Below are 20,960 nucleotides of genomic sequence, written 5' to 3' on the forward strand. Positions count from 1 at the left end.
TCCAAATTAAATATATTTTATAAGGACCTAAACACCCCAAATCACATAAAATGTATTATTGACAATTATACATTATACAATTAATAACTTAAAATAATGCAAACAATCCCTTGCGTATAGGCATAAAAGAAGAAAGCATGTACACATAGGGGTAGAGGTAGACTTATTTTTTTAATTAAAAATAATATTCATTACAAGTGGCTTATCTTTTCTGGTTGGAAAAGAGTAAATTGTAAAACCATGTAAAAACCCGACCCGATTGCGATTGGGATTGCCAGCTCAGCCTTGGCCCGTCGACAGGCCTTGATGTTAATGGTGTCGACTGCGCAAAAATCATAATTCTAACCTTTACTTTAACCGGAGTTTATCGGCAATCGGCGATCCCCCACCGTCTCTGATCTTTCTCTACCCAATTTCACGCACACAACACCAGAAACATATATACGCACACAGTGATCAACAATCAGAGGTTGTTCGTCTTTGAATTTGATAGATTATTTTCCGGTAGAATTTCGAATTTGGGGCGTAATTACCTACACTGGCAGTCAACAAAGATTCGAACTGAGGGAAGGCAGAATGTCATCATCGTAATCTTGAGGTTCTCCGAGGATGCTAAATTTTAACTCGTAAAAGTGGGCCTGATCGGAGAAAATCATGTGGTTTACGTTCTGGAGATCCAAAGATCGATTCACCTTGGATGAACTCAGGTAACTATTTTTCCTTTTTAATTTTTCTTCTTTGATTTTTTTTGGGGGATTTTGTTTAATTTAGTTATCGGAGTGGGGAGATGTATTTAGGGCAAAAGTAGAACGCTTATGACGATAAATTCGTAAGGAAAGACAGAATAAATATTTGAAGATTAGTGTGTCCACTTCGGTATTACGCAGCTTATTTCATCCATGGGCATATGACAGACTCTGTTTACAAGTGGGCAGACCACATTAAACCTGACTACCACCTTCAGAAGAGTATAGATGTTAAGTTTTTAATAAAATCCATATGAATTTTGCATTTAGACACCTAAGGTTTGAAACAAATAATGGAAGTTAGCTCGTTTTCCATGGAACCAATGGAATTGTCAATTTGAACCTTACATGGAGTTTATTCTTCTGGGATATAGTGGTGCTGCTTTAATTTATAGTATTTTGCATATGATATGGTAAATGTGATGAGTGTATATGTTATCTCTTGTGAGTCTTGTCTTATCATTCCCACCTGAGAGCATAACATGTGTCACTCTTTGTTCTAAAAAAATGTTTTTTTATGTTGTTGGAGCTTTTCTATCAAGGGTACTGAGATGGACGAGTACAACATCCCTTTATTCATTCTACCATAATCAAAATTGTCATTCATCTTCTGTAATCTGTCCTTCAGTTATTGGACCCCTAAGAATGATATATGTCCTTTACAGACACTTCATGTGTAAGATACTACATTTTTCACACCCTATTGGTACCACTACAGTTGCACCCTTAGACTATCTTCATTTGATATCCTCAGATTGTAGAGTGCCTGTCATCACTAGATTTTGATATCTGACTTGGTATTTATCATATAACATGATATCATCATCAAAAAAAACATATACCATCAGTATTTTGCTTGCATGCCCTCTCTAACCACATTCACAGCAAAATTTTGATGGAACAATCATATATTGTCAAAAGAACAGAGTATGCAGTATAACATATTTTGTTCAAACTTCTATGAGATTATGAGAATATAAATTATTGCAAAATCTCAACACAACACATATTGGTTGTTGTTTTTCCTGTTTTAAAAAACTGGATTCATTTAGCCTGTATCAATGTATCTAAACATTTTAATTTGGTTACAATAATTAAGTTCATAGCCATGGATCTATGGCATATTAAACATTCTTGATCCATGTACCAAAAATTGATTTGCTTCTGCTGCAGATATTTAACTGACCAACTGATGAAAATTCAAGTTGTTAATGACGTTAACAAGGTAACAACATTAAATTATCCTTCATCCATGTTCTTTCATTCTCCTTTTAAATGCATACAACATCAATATGTTTACTTCAATGTTTCTGATGACCTTGCTCTTCTTTATATTGTCATAGGATTTTGTGATAGAGGCACTGAGATCAATTGCAGAGTTGATAACATATGGCGACCAGCATGATGCAAATTTCTTTGAGTGCGGTTTTTTACATTTTCACTTTATTATTTATATTGAACAAGACATTTGTTAATGAGGCCTATTTATCAGGTTTTTTATGGAGAAACAAGTCATGGGGGAATTTGTACGGATATTAAAGATCAACAAGAATGTGATTGTTTCAATTCAACTGCTACAAACAATGAGCATTATGATTCAGAATCTGAAAAGTGACCACTCCATATGTAAGATGATGATATACATGTAGTGTAGCTTTATATTTTGAAGATGCTTTATTAATTTCTCGACTCTCGTGGAAAAAAAATGCAGATTATTTGTTCAGTAATGAAAATATAAACTCCCTTATAACTTATTCTTTTGACTTCCGGAATGAAGAGCTATTGTCATACTATATATCCTTCCTCAGGTTTGTTAAATTTCAGAATCTCTTTTGGTTTTCTGGAATTATCCTCTTTCAATTGTTTCTTGCTTCACTTGTTTATTCTATCTTTTTCCCCCTCTGTCTGTTCACCAATTTGAATTTCATGTATTGAAGAGCAATCAGTGGAAAGGTGAACAAGAATACCATATCTTTGCTTGTTAAGACTGAAAATGTAAGTTTGTTACTGTCTATTTACTGTCTCTAGGTTGTCAACATTTTGATTTTACCTGATGCATTTGATATGAACAAACACCTTTATAACTGTTTATATATTGTTGTGCACCGAAGGTTCATTTTCTCTGATAATACCTGTTTTTGTATATCTTTTGGAGAATTCACTTAAGTAACAAGCTTCTATGTGAGGGAATTCAACATAAAACAGTGCAAACTCTGAGTGCTTATAGTACCAGGCCTATTAGGAGTCACTTTCTTCAAATCTCTGTCTAATCTATGAGCTACAGGAAAATGGGTTTGTTTTATCTTGTTTTTCACATTGATTTAAACAGAAAGGTTTACCTGTATATGGCTAAGTTACCTTTATCAATACTGATAAAAGAACAACCATAAAAAGGAGGAAATTTAAAAGGTGCTTGAAAAGAGAAATTGAAAGGCAACTTTTTGAGCACACCTTTAAAGACAATCACCTAAAGAAGATAAATGACTATAGAAGGAAAGAGGTTAAAGCATTGAAATTGGTAGCTTTTTCACAATTGACATGACCCCATGGCAAATCATGAAAGGATTTAATGAATCTTATATGAAAAAGCTTTCCAGTTCTCAAAGCCTGAAACAGGTAGCTAAAGTTCCAGTGTAGTTTCTCCTCTGTAGTTCTGACTCTCCAAGTTACTTGTAGATGATTTATACCAATTTAATGCAACAACCAATTATTTTGGAATACAATTGTATAGGTCAGAACATACATGTTGTTTTATAAAGTTGAGAGCTTACATTTCACACTAAGAGATGCCTTGGGCCCTTGGCAACTATCTCACCAAAGTTTTGAATACTCAAAAGTTTCATGTATACGTGTATATGTTTTCTATCTCCACCACCTTCCCTCTTCATGTTATAATATATATATATATATATATATATATATATATATATATATATATATATATTTTCTTCTCTTGTGTGTATCTAGGAGGATGTAGTTGCCTTTCCCCTTTATGTTGAGGCAATTCGTTTTGCATTTCATGAAGAGGGCATGATTCGTACTGCAGTTCGTGCGTTGACTCTAAATATATATCATGGTTAGTGACTTTCAATATTATGTAATATTCACTTTCCCAAACTACCCTTGGTATAAATATTCTACAGTGCAGTCAGTCCTTACTCAGTCATGTTTATTGTTTTGCAGTTGGAGATGTAGTTGTTAATAAATATATCTCCAGCATCCCTCATGCCGATTACTTTTTGAACTTGGTTAATTTTTTTAAAGACCATTGCATCAGCTTAAATGGAATGGTATCACCTACCACAGAGTGCGTTTCATTATTTTCATAATTCAGTAATAAATTATATATGATATTACTTTTCCATTTGCCATTATTTTTTTCTGAGAATTATACTTGGTGATGATGATACAGGAGTGAAGGGACTGAATCAACATCTAGCATATTCTCTGCTGTTGATGAAATTGAAGACAATCTATATTATCTTAATGATGTTGTATCTGCTGGGATTCCAGATGTTGGGACATTAATTACAGACAGCATGTTGAAAATGCTCATATTTCCCCTGCTTCTTCCTTCACTAAGAGTTGAAGTTTCTGATGTATAAATCTGTACTCATTATGCTAGCGTTTGGTTTGATGGAATCAGGAAAGGAATGGAATGGAATGGACCATTCCTGAAGGAATGTGATCCCTTCAATTTTGTTAATGATCATTCCTTAGCCATGGGTTGTTTTTTAACATCCCATCACGGAATGGAATGAAAAATTGCAATGTAACCCATTTTTATTTATGTGATTTATATCGAAAAATTAAAAAAAGTTCTATATTTTTAAATAACTTACAATTTAATGTTTTTAAATAACAAAATAAGTTATTTGGGGTGTAGTGGGCTTTTATTATGTTTAATAATTATTTTTTTCTCTTTTAAAGTTCGTTGATCATAGTTAAAATAATCTATATAATAGAGTTAAAATTGTATATTGTATTTACATATAATATAAAAATTCATTCCATTCCGACAAGACAAACCAACATGATCATGGAATGTAATGACTCATTCCATTATCTTGTTTCTTCCGATGCCTAGTCTTATTCCATTCATTTGTCATTCCATTCCATCCTACCAAACAGACCCTATATGTTTTCTGCCACTCCATTACAGTTATTAACTTCTTTATTATATATATACTGGAAACCTTCTTTCACTTAACTTTAAATCTTGTAATCACAGGAAAAGGCGTTTGGTTCTGTGACTTCTCTTTATTTGCTGTGTTCCATATTGCGGATTCTCAAGATTAAAGACATGGCGAATACTATTGCTGCAGCCTTGATTTGTTCCATGGAAGCCATTTTGCCAAATTCTGAGGCTAAAGTTAATGGCTTCAAGGCAGACCATGATGAAAGTGATGAGAGCCATATAGACGATGAGAAGGAAAGTGGGAATTTGGATTGTAGTAGCATGGTTGTTTCTCTTCCAAGTTTATCTACTTCATCAAGCAATCATCATAATTGCTGGGGTTCTGCTTCAGTTTTAAGGTATGAAATAATGCTTCTGGCATCAAAGTAGCATAGTTTATATAGGATTTTTCTTTATTCTTTTACTTAACAGTCTTTTAAAATCCATTCTGATCTTCTACTTTCTTTTCCTTGTGTAGGGATGCTTTGATCTCTTATATTACAAGTGGTGATGATATGCAAGTGGTTGGTTCTTTGAGTGTTTTGGCAACATTCTTGCAAACTAAAGGTTGTACTTTTGTCATCTTGTTACATGCTTCTTGATGAATTTTTTATTTTTCCTCATTATATTTTCTGAATTTACAGAGCTTGATGAATCAATGTTAGATGCTCTTGGAATCCTTCCGCAACGTAAACAACATAAGAAACTGTTGCTGGTTTGTGTTGCTGATTTTCCACTTTTTGCTTCTTAAAATTATTACAGGCTTTTTGCTGAATGTAGCTGATCACCAACAGTCATAAATTTCTGAAAGTAGTTATTTATTTAATTAGTTGAAACTCAATGCTTGTTTTTGTCATTCTAGAAAGCCTTGGTTGGTGAGGACTCTGGTGAAGAGCAGCTGTTTGCTACAGAAAACTGCACATTGAAGGATGGTGGAGATGGTGAACTCAATATTTACCTTCAAAGGTTAAAGGTATGTTATACCTCATTAAAAAACTTTATGAAGTGTCGTGTAGCTTCTGACACCTCAGTTGCTGTTGACATTGACAGGACCAGTATGAAGTGTCGTGTTCCTATCAGGAAGTTGGAGAAAGCCCGCGTGTACATAGATATCTAGTACTTTCTATTTATCCATTTTTTGTTTTTTTTTTCCCAGTTTTGGGCATAATTTTATATGTATTAAAAAAATATTTTGGTTTCAGGTACTAGACGCGTTGATTAGTCTTTTTTGCCGAACAAACATATCAGCAGATACATTATGGGCTGGAGGTTGGCTTTTGAGGCAATTGCTTCCTTATAGTGAGACAGAGTTCAACACTCGTCATCTTCAGTCCCTTAAGGTCAGTCATGAATTATGTATACCAAAAATGTTTTTCTTGAATGTGTATGTATCTTTGATGCGGTATTTTGCTTTCATTTATGAACATGATTTACCAAATAAAATTGTAACCTGGTTCAGTTTAGATGGAGAATTAGGATATGCTTGAAAAAAGTTGCACATGAATCTGATAGGGTTATGATCCTTTAAAATATAATACCCTGGACATTTGAAATATACATGTGGTTGCAGGAATCCTTTAAGAAGTGTTGTAGCCAGCTTGTTGAAGAGGAAAGAGGAACCTGGCCTGATCTACTCATACAAGTGCTATGTGATGAGTGGAGGAAATGCAAAAGAGGTATATCAACTTCTTTTATGTTAATGTATTTTATATAACATTTTTTTTCTTAATTATTAAAGTGTATGAAGTTCGTGTTACTTTATTTTGTATAATTTTTCTTTTTTCTTAATAATAGCAATTGAGGCTTCCTCCCCTCGAAAGGAACCCAAGTCCATACTCTTCCCAACAAAGAAGTCCTCTTCGAGTGGTATGACTTGTGATATATATATATATATATATATATATATATATATATATATATATATATATATATATATATACTAAATAATTATTTAAGAGCATTGTACTTCTGAAAATCTACCCAATTATAGCATTATAGTTCCACTATTTTCTTTATTTAGACATTACACATTGTTAAAATTACAATGTTGTAGTAGGAAGGATGCTATAATAAACAAATCAAAGAAAGTACATTGCTAAATGGAGTTGTGTTTGTTTTAAGTTTTGAATTAATCTGTTTGGTTGTCTGAATAGACATTATACCTGCTGAATCATCTTTTGCTGCTGGCGAAACAATGTACGAGCGTGTTAAGGTTTTCCTCAAACCTAATCCTTATTAATTAAAAAATATTTAATAGTTATTTATTTTAATATATATATATATATATATATATATATATATATATATATATATATATTTATATATTGTATAGGTGTTTGTGCTTCTTCATCAGCTCCAAGTTTTCTCAGCTGGTAAATCTTTGCCAGATCAGCCTCCTATCCTCCCTCCAGCTGACTTCCCTGAAAATTCCCGAGCAAAATCCGCTGGTCTTAATGTTATTGGTCCAAAACTCAGCACCGAATTAAATCTTGGTTAGTCTTCCTCACCTTGTTTCTTATAGCAATCTACTCTCATTTAAAATCCCTCATCATATGCATTGAAAAAAGAATTCAATTCATATACGTTTTCAATAAACAAAAAATATATAATACTAATATATCTCTATCTGTTGAAATCCAGTTGATGCAGTGAGTTGTAGAATTGCATTTGAAAGGGGAAAGGAACGTGAGTTTAGCTTTTTAGCAATTTCCATGGGAACTTCCGGATGGATAATTCTCGCAGAGGAATTCCCTCAAAAACCCCAATACGGAACTGTTCGTGTTGTTGCACCTTTAGCCGGATGTAAAGTAAGCAAGCGGAAGCGGAAGCCGAAGCCTTTTCTTTTCTTATTTATTTTTAATTTTATATATTTATTTGTTAAAAACATAACAGCCAAGAATCGACGAGAGGCATTCAAGATGGTTACACCTTCGAATCCGGCCATCTACATTACCTTTGACTGAAACGGCCAAGAACGCAGCCAACCTCAAACTAAAATCAAAATCATTGGTGGATGGAAGATGGACGCTTGCATTTAGAGATGAAGCCTCTTGCAAATCAGCTTTCACCATGATTCTTGAAGAGATTGACTTGCAATGCAATGAAGTAGAACGAAGGCTTACACCTTTGATCCCAGAAGAAGAAATGTGAAACAATTTCATAAAACTTCATTACGGGCCGGGCCCCACACAAAATAACGTATGTCTTTCTGTAAATGTTCATAAGACAAATCTTGGCTCTTGGGTTCGGGTATATAGGAATTTATATAGATATTATATGACATTATATATCGTTGTATATTAGGCCATCGTTATGCGTTTTTCAACTCTATTTTCTCGTAGTAGGCTTCTGTGATTGTTGTGAGAAGAATGAATGTAAATCATAATTGCTATTGTATTCATATCGCCCTTATTCTTTGTTTGAATTCAGCATTTCAGGATGTACTGCTTTAGAATAGAAAAACGTTGGACTAAACTTGCAAGTTTTTGTATACAACAAGGGCCATTCTTGTAATTTTACTCTGCAAATAAGCATAGCATTTTTTTTTTATTTGTATGAAAGACAACATTTTGATAACATTTCAAAGAGTTTAGACATAAACAAAACTTAATACACCATAGACTCATCAAGTCAAATTGAAGTTCAAATGGTGATTATCTAGGTTGGTCAAAGCATTTGTATGAATTAAGCCTTAAATGCTTTCTATGGAACTTAGGAGTTTTTGGTTGTCTAAATGGTTTGATCATCATAGTTGAACCACTAATCCTTATGTAGTTATGTTTGTAAATGATTTCCAACCTATTTAGAATGCCATTTGATTCAATAGATGTCACTGGAAACAATGTTGATAACTATTAACTCAAATGAGGATTATTGATTAACTTGGGGGTTTGATGTCGATGTGCATTCATTCAAACCTCTAAGCATTTAGTCAATTAGACCATTAAGTTATGAATGAGTTACAATGAAATAGGGCACAAATAAGTATTATTAAGAGCTTAATCTAACAGTTAAGTGATGAGTAAACTATTTATATAGGATTGGATAATCAAAACACTCTTGACTTGGTGTGAATAATTACTTCCAAGATAAGGTGGGTAAATACCAAGAGTACAAGTTCTCTATTAATCTATTTGATAAATGTGATGGTATAAGTTTTATAATAAATACCTTTGCTGCTATGTAACCATTATAATATGTCTGTGCATTACATGAAACCTATTTTTTTTGGAAATGTCTTGCCTTGAAAATGCAAGTGTTGGTTTAAAAACTTGTTTAAACATCCTACTTGTAAATATCATTTAGGATGGGTTGACTTGAGTGTTTTTCAGACATTTGAAGGATAAATTCATGGTTGACCTTTGTGGTCCTTGAACGGTAAATCCCTGGTTGACTTTAGGGGTCCATGGAGGGTGTTGTTAAACACACCCGAAAATTTGGTCAAAACCACCTCAGTAATTAAAGTCAAAACAACCCTACTTAAAACCCAAATTGAAATGATGTATTATCCAAAGAAATGACGTTTCCAGTTTTCTTAATTAACATTATCTATTTTATTTTCCATGTTTTATATTAACATTATATTTCTTTTCCTTCTTTTATATTACGATTTCATTTTCCTTTTCTATTGCATATATATATATATATATATATATATATATATATATATATATATATATATATAATTTTGTTTTTCATCTTTTAAATATATAAACAATCGTAATATGATATTTTTCGTAATTACATAACTAGGTAAGATCGATAGGTTTTAAATAAGTATACAAAAATAATTATTATAGCATTAGATATGGGCCTGTTGAGGTGGTGTTATAACACCTTATAACATAAAGTGGCGGTGGGGGTGGTTTTCATGGTGTTATAACACAATTAAGAGGAGAGAGATAGAGAGATAGCTTGTGCAGCCAATCAATGCTTTCATTTCATCCGGTCATCAAGACAACAAGAAACAACACATCAAGATACAACGAGAATGAGAGGGGGGGGGGTGGTGTTCATCTTGTTATGATGTCGTTGAGGCCCCTCCACATCAACCATAACGTTGTTTCTTATACCCATATCGTATCGTCTTAAAAGGTTCTTAAGTTTTTTAGCACATCGAACATACACATACGTCCTAATTTCTTGTTTATTTATATTATCATTTTACATTGACAACATATTTATAATTTCATTTTACATTTCTCAGTTATTATATATTGTAGATTGTAAATGTAGATGTAAATACTTAATTTTGTTTATCTTTTAACCAATATTTTTATTTATGTCTTACATTGACTATATATTTGTAATTTCACTTTACTTCTAATGTTGTGTATATAGAAGTTTTTAAAAATTTGTAAATAGTTTGTAGAATTTTATTTTTCATAACATATTTTATTATACCTCTTACCAATATTTTTATTCTTAGTTCCAATACACAATTTAAGGGCCTATACCTCCTTTCCAACAATAACATCTTTCATTAATGAGTCACTAGAAAACTGGGGACGATATGCAATGATTTTTTAGGATTATTATATATTGTAGATTGTAAATGTAGATGTAAATACTTAATTTTGTTTATCTTTTAACCAATATTTTTATTTATGTTTTACATTGACTATATATTTGTAATTTCACTTTACTTCTAATGTTGTGTATATAGAAGTTTTTAAAAATTTGTAAATAGTTTGTAGAATTTTATTTTTCATAACATATTTTATTATACCTCTTACCAATATTTTTATTCTTAGTTCCAATACACAATTTAAGGGCCTATACCTCCTTTCCAACAATAACATCTTTCATTAATGAGTCACTAGAAAACTGGGGACGATATGCAATGATTTTTTAGGATTATATAAACAACATACATCACTCGTTGAGTTTCACTAGATTGGGTTCTGCACAAAATGAATATTAGTTGATTATGCCAGATACATGTTTCCTCATTGCTAATAAGTATGGTGTAATTGTCTATTTTTTAGACAAACAAGGTTCGTTGACCTGTTTTCCACTTTGGCATGTTCCGCAAGAAATCTCACATCATAGATCTATTGTTCTCGTCTTCGTTCATAATGTATATTACGTAAAAGTTGATTTACAAGAATCACATCTAATGCCTACAGTTTTGCCACTTTGGCATCACAACATATCAGAACGTTCTGTTGGATGAAAGATATTATATAATGCTCGACTTAATGCATATATATTCCATCGAATGCACTATGTAATAACTGTAATATTCATGTAGTTGATGTCCCTGATAATTACTAAAATTAAAATATGACAGTGTTTGACAAAACTGTGGTAAATAAAAAAAATATAATGAAGGCTTTCAAGAAAGATCTCTTGGAGCAGCTCCGGTCCTAACTGAAGGCTTTCAAGAAAGATCTCTTGGAGCAACTAACTTTCCAGATCTTGGAGTCATCTTCAAATGATTAAATGATGAAACTAAATACTTCATCACGATGACTGCCATGAATCGTATGACCCGGAAGCAGTTGGAGGTTATTCAGGCTGCAGACAACAAATCCAAACATACGACTGCTGAAGTGAAGTTTGAAATATCAAGGAGGATTGCATGGCTTAAGGAAGTCAGGAAGTTCTGGTGGATTCTTATCAAGTTCCTCAAGCTCAACACTTGAAAGAAAAGTTGAAGAGGTTACTTAGGGGGGAATTGTTGAAACATTAAAGTGACCCTCTTAAATAGGGATGAGAGTGGGTCTAAACTCGGACCGGTAGACCCGGACCCAGAAAACCCGGGAACCGGTTAACGAGATTTTTTAGGACCGGAAACCGGACCGGTATATAGGAACTGGTTCCGGTTCGGTTCCGGGTAAGGTACCGGGTAAAGTGGGTCTAGAACCGGAAAACCCGGAAATATCAAAGTGGGTCGAATGGAACTGGGTAAAGTGGGTCTAAAACCGAAAAACCCGGGGAACCGGGTAAATTGGATCGAATGCATGTTTTAAAATTTCACAAAACACAAAAATAAAGCTGAGAAAAAAAAATTCACAGCTTTGATATCCCAACTTTGGGAGACTATAAATCAATGAATATGAAACCAAAAATGACAAAATTATAGTCTAAAATCATGTACAAACTCTATACTACACTTTTCAAAAAACCGCATGCTATTCTGACTTCAAACGAATTAAATATGCATGTTTTAAATCTATCACGAAATACAAAGAAAGCTGAAAAACATAAAATTTTCAGCTTTGATATCCCGACTTTGAGGGACTATAAGTCAATGAATAAACACCCAAAAATAACAAAATTATAGTCTAAAATCATGTACAAACTATAAAATACACTCTGGAAAAAACCTCATGTTAATCCGACTTCAAACGAATGAGATATGCATGTTTTAAAACTATCACAGAATATAAAAAAAGCTGAAAAACATAAAATTTCCAGCTTTCATATCCCAACTTTGAGAGACTATACGTCAATGAATATAAACCCAAAAATGACAAAATTATAGTCAAAAATCATTTACAAACTATAACCTATGTTATGGAAAAAACCTCATGCCAATCCGACTTTAAACGAATGAGATATGCATGTTTTAAAACTATCACAGAATACAAAAAAAGCTGAAAAACATAAAATTTCCAGCTTTGATATCCCGACTTTGAGAGACTATAAGTCAATGAATATAAACCCCAAAATGACAAAATTATAGTCTAAAATCATGTAAAAACTATAAAGTATACTATGGAAAAAACCTCAAGACAATCCGACTTCAAACGAATGAGATATGCATGTTTTAAACTTTCCATAGAAACCGGTTCCGGCCCCTAAAACCGGTTCCGGTTCCTAACACGATTCCGGTTCTTAAACCCGGTTTACCCGGACCCGAAGGACCCGAAACCCGGATTACCCGGAACCCGGATAGAGCCATTCTTTAAACCTGGGACCCGGACCGGTTTTTTACATATTCCGGTTCTAACGGTTCCGGTTCCGGTCCGATTCCGGTTTTCCGGTTCTAAATCTCATCCCTACTCTTAAACTTAAAAGAGATCCGAAGTTGCTTCAGGAACCGCAGTCAATCTCTCCCCGCAGTTCAGATCAGCAACCGCAGTCATATCAGCAACCACAGTCATCGTCATCAGTTCTTAGATTCAGTCTTATATCTGTCCAAAGTGTCCTGCGTAGCAAATCTTAAATATATTAGATTGTATGTAATCTTCGAGACTCTATAAATAGAGTTCTCCCCTTCTCAATGAAAATACCTCTCTTACGCATCTTGAATCTTATCACTCATCTTTCTCACTACTATCTTATCATCTAAATATAATCGTAACTCCTTGTAATCTCTCTACGGAGCAAGTCTTTCTAGACTTAATCACTAAGTTTGATCTCACTTACTAACTTGGTCTGATTGCATTCCTTGTTAAGAATCAACTTAAGTGTATACTTGATATAATACTTGCTGTCTTTTATATTTCCTTATATTTCCGCAACTAATCATCTAACTATCTAACTCTAACTTATATTATTGTTGAGCTTTATGATCCTTTGAGATTAACTTTAATTTCCGCAATATAAACTTGTTCTAACGTTTGTTCAAGTGTGTTTCTCAAGTTTTTCTCTCAACAATTGGTATCAGAGCCAAAGTGGTTGCTTTTTGAAGCAAAACTCTGATTTTCAAAAGGCCTTCTATACCACTGGAGCTCATTTTTTTTTTTAAAAAAAATCAAAATCTTTTCAAAAAACAAAACAAGGAAATATGGCACAAGCATTATCTCTCAATTTTTCCAATAGTGTTGGTGGTTCTAATAGAGCCTCAATATTGGTGGCAAATGAATATCATCACTGGTCTCAGAGAATGGAAAGATACTTAAGGAGACTTGGTAGAGATGTATGGCGATCTGTAGAAGAAGGACCACATGTCCCTGTTCTTACACCCGTTCAAACCGACGGCGCCACAGCCAGACTAGGAGGAGGTCAACCGGTCATGAATCGTCCCACCAAAGACGATCTCGATAAAATGGAAAATGATGTTGTTGCCTTTTATGAAATCTCTTGTGGAGTTGCTCCTGACAATTTCGACATTATCATAAACTGTAAATCAGCAAAAGAGATCTGGGATGTTCTCAAAAACTTGTATGAGGGTTCAAAACAAGCTCAAGATAAGAAGCTCACAACCGCACTCAATGAGTTCAACAATTTCAAAGCTCATACTGGCGAAAGTTTGGAAGACTCTTTCAAAAGGTTCAACCTGATAGTCACTAAGTTATCTAATGCTGGCACCATCCGCAGTAACCATGAAACAAATCTTCAGTTTCTTAATGGTTTGGGAAGACACTGGACTACTGCTAAGATGATAGTCTAAGGAGATAGAAAGATTCACTCTTTATCTCTCTACAAGCTCTACGGGGAACTACAAGCACAAGAATCCATTGTACTCAAAGATTGTGCTGACTTCGGAGGACCACTTGCTCTTATAGCACAAGCTCCACATACTCAATCTTACTCTTCCTCGTATGTCAATCCTCCGCTGTCATACAAAGCTGAATCAGAGTATGATGATGAAGAAGAATTTCAGAATGCTATTGCTCTTGTTAGCCAACAGTTCAACCGGATACCACCTCCTTCTTTTCGTAAGAATCAGCAGTTCAACAAACCTCCATTCAAACGCAACTTCAACCCTCAGAATAATCACTCTCGATATCCCAAAAGTTCTCACCCACCACCGCAACCTCAGACTACTCAACCAAAAGAGGCACCGAAGCCTATCAATCCAACTGACTCTGATACCTCTTCAGAAGATAAAAGTGATGTTGTAATTTGTCACAAGTGCAACAAGGAGAATCATTTTGCAAAAGACTGCAAGGCTAACATAGTGAAAGATAGAGCATTCTACCTTAGAATGGCTCAAGAATTGGAGGAAAAGGAAAAGGCAAGGGCATACGTAGCCCATGTAAAAAGAGACCATCAAGTTTGGTCATCCGGAGATAAAGATGAAGACATCAACAACATCAAAGGAAAAGGCAAGATTTGCATGCTGGCAACTGCAGATGACGATGGGTCTACAAAGCTGGAAAAGAACTATTGTTACATGGAAAAGGATGGAACTCTAAGCATTGTCGAACAGGTAAAACTCATGAATCAAACTCTAAACTATAGCATGCATGACTGTCAACCCTTCATAGACAATCTTAATGACACATGTGCTGCCGTTCTTACAGACTATAACAAAGCTCTAGATGAGAAGAACATAGCGTCCCAAGAGATGTTTCATGTAAGAGGACGACTGGATAACAAAAGACTCAAAGTAGCTATGTTAGAAAAGGACTTAGAGTTAGAGAAAGATGCGAGAATGTTGAGTGAAACACAACTAGAGATAGCTTTGAACCAAAGAGATTTAGCTCAGAGTGAGATTGTACAATTAAATCTATTAATAGAAAAACTGTTCAATGAAAGTGAAGCTATTGAAAATTTGGTGAACAATGGAACTGTAGATAACACCTATAATTGGGGTTGGTCCAATGGATATCCTACCGCAAAGGATTCCTCACCCCGGTTTAACAAAGATCGACTTTATGTCCCTCCTGACCGAGAGTTCCATTTCCCAGTCAATGACAAAACCTTTCCCGAAGACATCAGAACTCACTTCGGTAGACTTCATAATCTAAGTAACAACTGTGTCATTGAGGAAATTCTGCCCAAATTTTCGGGTCACTCAAGTGATCAAATTCCCAATTCTCAGACTTCATCAGTTGTTGATGAGGAAATTGTCATAGAAAGTCCCGAAGTCTCAATGGACTTTCCATCTCTTCCCTCAGACCGCAGTGTCCCTCACTGCAGTCATGGACCGCAGAAGTCCCACAGAAATCCCATAGAAGTCCCAACTCAGTCTTATTCTGCGGTAGTCAAATCATCCTTACCGCAGTCCTCAGTCAAAAGCTCTGTGACTCTTCAGCCAATTCATCATGAATTACCCATAGAAAACTTTGAAGTGGGTCAATGCTCTCAAAATCTTGAATCTTCTAGTTCGGATGAATCTAGCCCTCGTTTTCAAAAATTTTCAAAGGTTTCCAGGAAACCGCAGCTGAACACCAATGACTACGGTTCTCCAAAAACCATAGCTAAAAAGGCTTTCAAAGAGGAAATTCAATCCCGAGGCAAAAATCGGGAAATCTTTTCAAAAAACAAAAAACGTGTCAGATTTTCAAAATCTAAGAGTCCAGAAAAATTTGTTTTCTCACATTAGTTTTCAAAAAACTCTCCAATCAAGAAAACATACAAAAAGGAATGTACAGTTTCAACAGCCATTTCAAAAACATCTGACACAACCCAAAAGAGAGTACAGTCTTTTTGAAGCAATGGTTTTCAAATCTATTCCTTAGATGACCCAAAATGGAAGAGGATTTTACCAACTCCAACACGTTTAATATCACATCAAAGTTTTCAGAAATCACTCTCCAAGATATCCTTCCATGCTCTCACTTCTGCAAAACATACTTTTTCAAGTACCAACACCACTATTGTCAGATCTCACCACTCTCGGACTGGTCACAAGCCTACCTCGTCATTTAGACCGCTGACCAAGCAAAGTGTCAGGGTAAATGACAAAATTTGTGCATGTCAGTGTAGTTGTCAAAAAGGTTCATCTCATGTCAAATCTAGTTCTTTTCAAAAATCTCGTAACTTTTCTAAATCTCGCAACACTCCAAAAATTCACAAATACCCAGGACTAGGCCTAAAAGTTGACACAAAACCTGTCCCTGCAACGAGAAGGAGGGGGGTGACGTTCATCTTGTTATGATGTCGTTGAGGCCCCTCCATGTCAACCATAACGTCGTTTCTTGTACCCATATCGTATCGTCTTAAAAGGTTCTTAAGTTTTTTAGCACATCGAACATACACATACGTCCTAACTTCTTGTTTATTTATATTATCATTTTACATTGACAACATTTTTATAATTTCATTTTACATTTCTCAGTTATTATATATTGTAGATTGTAAATGTAGATGTAAATACTTAATTTTGTTTATCTTTTAACCAATATTTTTATTTATGTCTTACATTGACTATATATTTGTAATTTCACTTTACTTCTAATGTTGTGTATATAGAAGTTTTTAAAAATTTGTAAATAGTTTGTAGAATTTTATTTCTCATAACATATTTTATTATACCTCTTACCAATATTTTTATTCTTAGTTCGAATACACAATTTAATGGCATATACATCCTTTCCAACAATAACATCTTTCATTAATGAGTCACTAGAAAACTGGGGACGATATGCAATGATTTTTTAGGATTATATAAACAACATACATCACTCGTTGAGTTTCACTAGATTGGGTTCTGCACAAATTGAATATTAGTTGATTATGCCAGATACATGTTTCCTCATTGCTAATAAGTATGGTGTAATTGTCTATTTTTTAGACAAACAAGGTTCGTTGACCTGTTTTCCACTTTGGCATGTTCCGCAAGAAATCTCACATCATAGATCTATTGTTCTCGTCTTCGTTCATAATGTATATTACGTAAAAGTTGATTTACAAGAATCACATCTAATGCCTACAGTTTTGCCACTTTGGCATCACAACATATCAGAACGTTCTGTTGGATGAAAAATATTATATAATGCTCGACTTAATGCATATATATTCCATCGAATGCACTATGTAATAACTGTAATATTCATGTAGTTGATGTCCCTGATAATTACTAAAATTAAAATATGACAGTGTTTGACAAAACTGTGGTAAATAAAAAATATAATTTTATTTATTATAGTTGTGAAAAAATATTATATTATGTTTTTTATTGTTCGTTTAATTGTTCATGATATTTATTTACCATTTAAGGTTAAATGAACAAATATGAAGAAATATCTATTCATGTTCGTTAGGAACGTTTTTCAGCCCGATTGATATCGTTAATATTAAATTTTAAAGAAAAATTTAAAATTGAAATATATGAAAATCCCTATAATAAAATTGATTACGTAATAATACAAAATAAAATTGATTATGTAATAATACAAAATAGATTCTATATGTATACAAAATGAAATTGAGATATTATATGTTAATTCCTAGTATAAAATATTTATTTAATAGTAAAGGTATAAATTATAAATTTAGTATATGTTAGAGGGTTATAAATGAAAGTTTTAATGAATTGGTATAACAACACCATGATTTAGTTAAACATTACTTCACTGTGTCTCGATTATATAAACTGATTTGAATATGTCAATTTAATAAGTAATCATTATCTAAAATCCCATCAAATTGGGTTACTTAAAGTCAAAGTGGTTTTTTGACCTTTAAAATGGTTTTTTGACTTTAAAATCAGGTGTATTTAGAATCCCCTGTCTATGGAGGGTAAATTCCTGGTTATTTGTTGTCCTTGAAGGGTAGATCTCCTGATTGACCTTTGTGGTCGTTGATGGGTAAATCCATGGTTTATCTTTGTTGTCCTTGAAGGATAAATTCCATATTGACCTTTATGGTCTTTAAGGGATAATTCTTGGTACCTTTGTGGTCTCATTATTTGAACCGGGTGAAAGGGAACTTGTTTTGAGAGTAGAGAACTTGGGTTGGGAATCTAGTAGCATGTGCATTGCATGCAAGACCATGGGGCTAGCCCATGACAATTACATGAAAGACCATGGGGGTAGGTCATGACACTTAGGTGTTAGAACATAGGGGTAGCCCATGACATTTCAAGGAAAGACCATGGGGGTAGCTCATGACATTTGGTTGTAAGACCCTGGGGGTAGCCCATAACTGTGACAATCCGTTATTTTCGATATTGTAAAAGTCAACCAAAGTCAAACTTGGGTCATCTAAGGTCAAACTTATTGTTTTGATTTAAGTTTAGATTTAAAAATCTCTATGTGTTTAAACCTTTTATTAGAAGTGTTACAAAAATTGCAAGTGAATTGCATAAATCCGAGACGTCTCGCTAGGACCGCAAACCCTCGCATGGCTTCAAAGACTTCGAACCAAAAACTCGCCTCGGGCCGAAAACATGCGAGACCGCGAACCATTTTCGACCGAGAACCCTCGACAGCAAACTAGTCTCGTTCTCGGATTGGCTAAGGACCGAAATCAGGACAAATTCTATCCTTGGCACACATTCCAACACGATTTCACACCTTTCAATGAACATATCACATCAGTTTTGACCCTATAAGGAGGCCAAACCGAAAACACTTCCTCATTCTTACCTCCTTTGGCCGAAAACACACCTTTTCTCTCAAGATCATCAAACCGAGAACCCTTTTTCTCTCTCAACTATCATTCAAAAATCCTTTGAATCTCCTTAGGATCTTGCTAAGAACACTAAGTGTTCTTCATTTCATCAAGCAACCACCTTCCTTCTTCGTGATCTTCAACCAAAAACGCACACACCTTCTTGGTTTCACCAAGAACACCAATATCACACTATTTAAATCTTCATGTGGCCGCAAACCCAAGGCTGACCGAAAACACATTGCAGCCTTCAAAATAGCTTCTAACACTCTTATTTTGTAAGTGAAACTTACAAATTAGGCTATTTCCTTAACATACTTGTCATTATATTCACTAACTATATACATATATATTGCGTGAAATGTTATTAGGACTCGGTTTTGTGACATGACATAACTTGTGGAAAAACATGATATATCGAACCTTCAATCGAATCACTCACATAAGGTGAGTTCATACCCCTACAATTTACCTTTTTCAATGTTTTTAGGGGGAGAATACAAGCAAAACACAATATAATTGTGTTAACAATTACATGTGAAAGCAAACAAACAAAAGAATTCTTATGCTTATAAATATTGTTAAAATCATTTTCAAACTCTTTTTAAAACTATTTTAGATTTCTGTTTATATCAAAATCATATTCATTTGTATATTTATGTATAATTAGGCTTTAACGGACTTAGGACTATTGCTAATACCGTAACTCCTGTTCCTTGTTTGGTTGTGGGCTTAGGGTAGGATCACTAGTCCGACTGTCGGCTAAATCATAATTATACATGCTAAATATATACATGAGTATTAAAACTCATTTCAAAAACATACTTAACTCATTTGTATATGCTGAGCAAATGGGTCTTCTCTCCAAATCAGTTACAGTTCAAACAAACATACTAGTAAACTATAATAGACATAGTTTAGAGAATCAATTCATACTATTTTCTAGATCAGAGAAACATTTCATGAATCAGTACATGCATACTATTACTTTTCATTACAAAGTACACTACTCATTTACAAGAACAAGAAACATATACATACTATACGTAAACAAGTTAACTAGAATGTGAAATACTACTTCATGGTACTTAGCAACATTCTTGCTAAGTCATGTTTTATAACCAGAGTCTACTGGAGGGAGAGCGTGAATTTGTGTATAGTTCTATATGAGACTGACAATCCCGCACCTTGGCTATTAGCTACAGTTGGGATCGGCAGGTCTACGGGTGACAAATGTCATATCTTTTTCGACGCTTGAAGAACGTCGTGTATATACTAGTCAATTAAGTATGGTTATAATCTCATTCACATTAAGCATTAACTAAACAATTCGGTTTACAAGACAAACATTTCTTCAGTGGTTTTATTTTAAACAAAACTACTAAAAGATATTATCTTCCATTCCATACATACAGTAAGGTTCACACATGAACAAGCATACTATTTTTCTAGTAAAATTAGTTACGAGTATGTACAAACATACATTTACACTATTCCAAGTACAAACACGCATTTTACACTATTTCAAGAGAACAAAACATACAAACAGTTGGGTCTTGGGTAAAAGACTACTTTTCATTTTAAGTAGAAAATATAGGATTTTCTGGGAAGTATACTAACATTTTCATGAAACAAATACAAACATTAGACACTAAATACTTATGAACTCACCAACTTAAATGTTGATACTCTCTTTTCAAAATAACTTGTATTCTCAGGGAACCAGTAGACAGGTACACTAGCACATGTTTTGAGAAGACGGAACATGTTCAAGACTCGTCTTTTATTTTGTTATACATTTT

The 20,960-nt window shown here is 33.9% G+C and overlaps 1 protein-coding gene across 2 annotated transcripts; it reads left to right on the forward strand.

Annotated features, from left to right (window-relative positions):
* The first annotated feature begins 293 nt into the window (after positions 1 to 293).
* LOC145124164 (CLEC16A-like protein) lies at positions 294 to 8,323 on the forward strand. 2 transcript variants are annotated; one of them, XM_079059405.1, is made up of 21 exons: positions 309 to 707; positions 1,920 to 1,971; positions 2,090 to 2,166; positions 2,239 to 2,372; positions 2,458 to 2,554; positions 2,684 to 2,741; positions 3,714 to 3,822; positions 3,930 to 4,053; positions 4,159 to 4,345; positions 4,978 to 5,282; positions 5,402 to 5,490; positions 5,568 to 5,638; positions 5,786 to 5,896; positions 5,974 to 6,039; positions 6,126 to 6,263; positions 6,494 to 6,599; positions 6,718 to 6,789; positions 7,077 to 7,135; positions 7,256 to 7,415; positions 7,564 to 7,730; positions 7,816 to 8,323. In XM_079059405.1, the coding sequence occupies exons 1-21, from the start codon at positions 655 to 657 to the stop codon at positions 8,071 to 8,073; spliced, it is 2,493 nt and encodes an 830-aa protein (XP_078915531.1). In that variant the 5' UTR covers positions 309 to 654; the 3' UTR covers positions 8,074 to 8,323. The 2 variants fall into 2 exon arrangements, with proteins under 2 accessions (XP_078915532.1, XP_078915531.1); XM_079059406.1 differs by lacking the exon at positions 7,816 to 8,323 and having other exon boundaries at positions 294 to 707; positions 7,077 to 7,119; positions 7,564 to 7,699.
* The last annotated feature ends 12,637 nt before the right edge of the window (positions 8,324 to 20,960 follow it).

The sequence above is a fragment of the Lactuca virosa genome, chromosome 7 (assembly GCF_052849685.1).
Source record: "Lactuca virosa cultivar CGN04683 chromosome 7, Lactuca_virosa_CGN04683_v6, whole genome shotgun sequence".
Taxonomy (NCBI): Eukaryota; Viridiplantae; Streptophyta; class Magnoliopsida; order Asterales; family Asteraceae; genus Lactuca; species Lactuca virosa.

What these genes read in the sequence shown, in the direction of transcription:
- LOC145124164 (XM_079059405.1), top strand. Translation starts at nt 655, where the DNA reads ATGTGGTTTACGTTCTGGAGATCCAAAGATCGATTCACCTTGGATGAA. An exon ending in TAAGAGTTGAAGTTTCTGAT is followed by an intron (nt 4,346 to 4,977) that starts GTATAAATCTGT and finishes TTGTAATCACAG; the next exon opens with GAAAAGGCGTTTGGTTCTGT. An exon ending in AAAGAAGTCCTCTTCGAGTG is followed by an intron (nt 6,790 to 7,076) that starts GTATGACTTGTG and finishes TTGTCTGAATAG; the next exon opens with ACATTATACCTGCTGAATCA.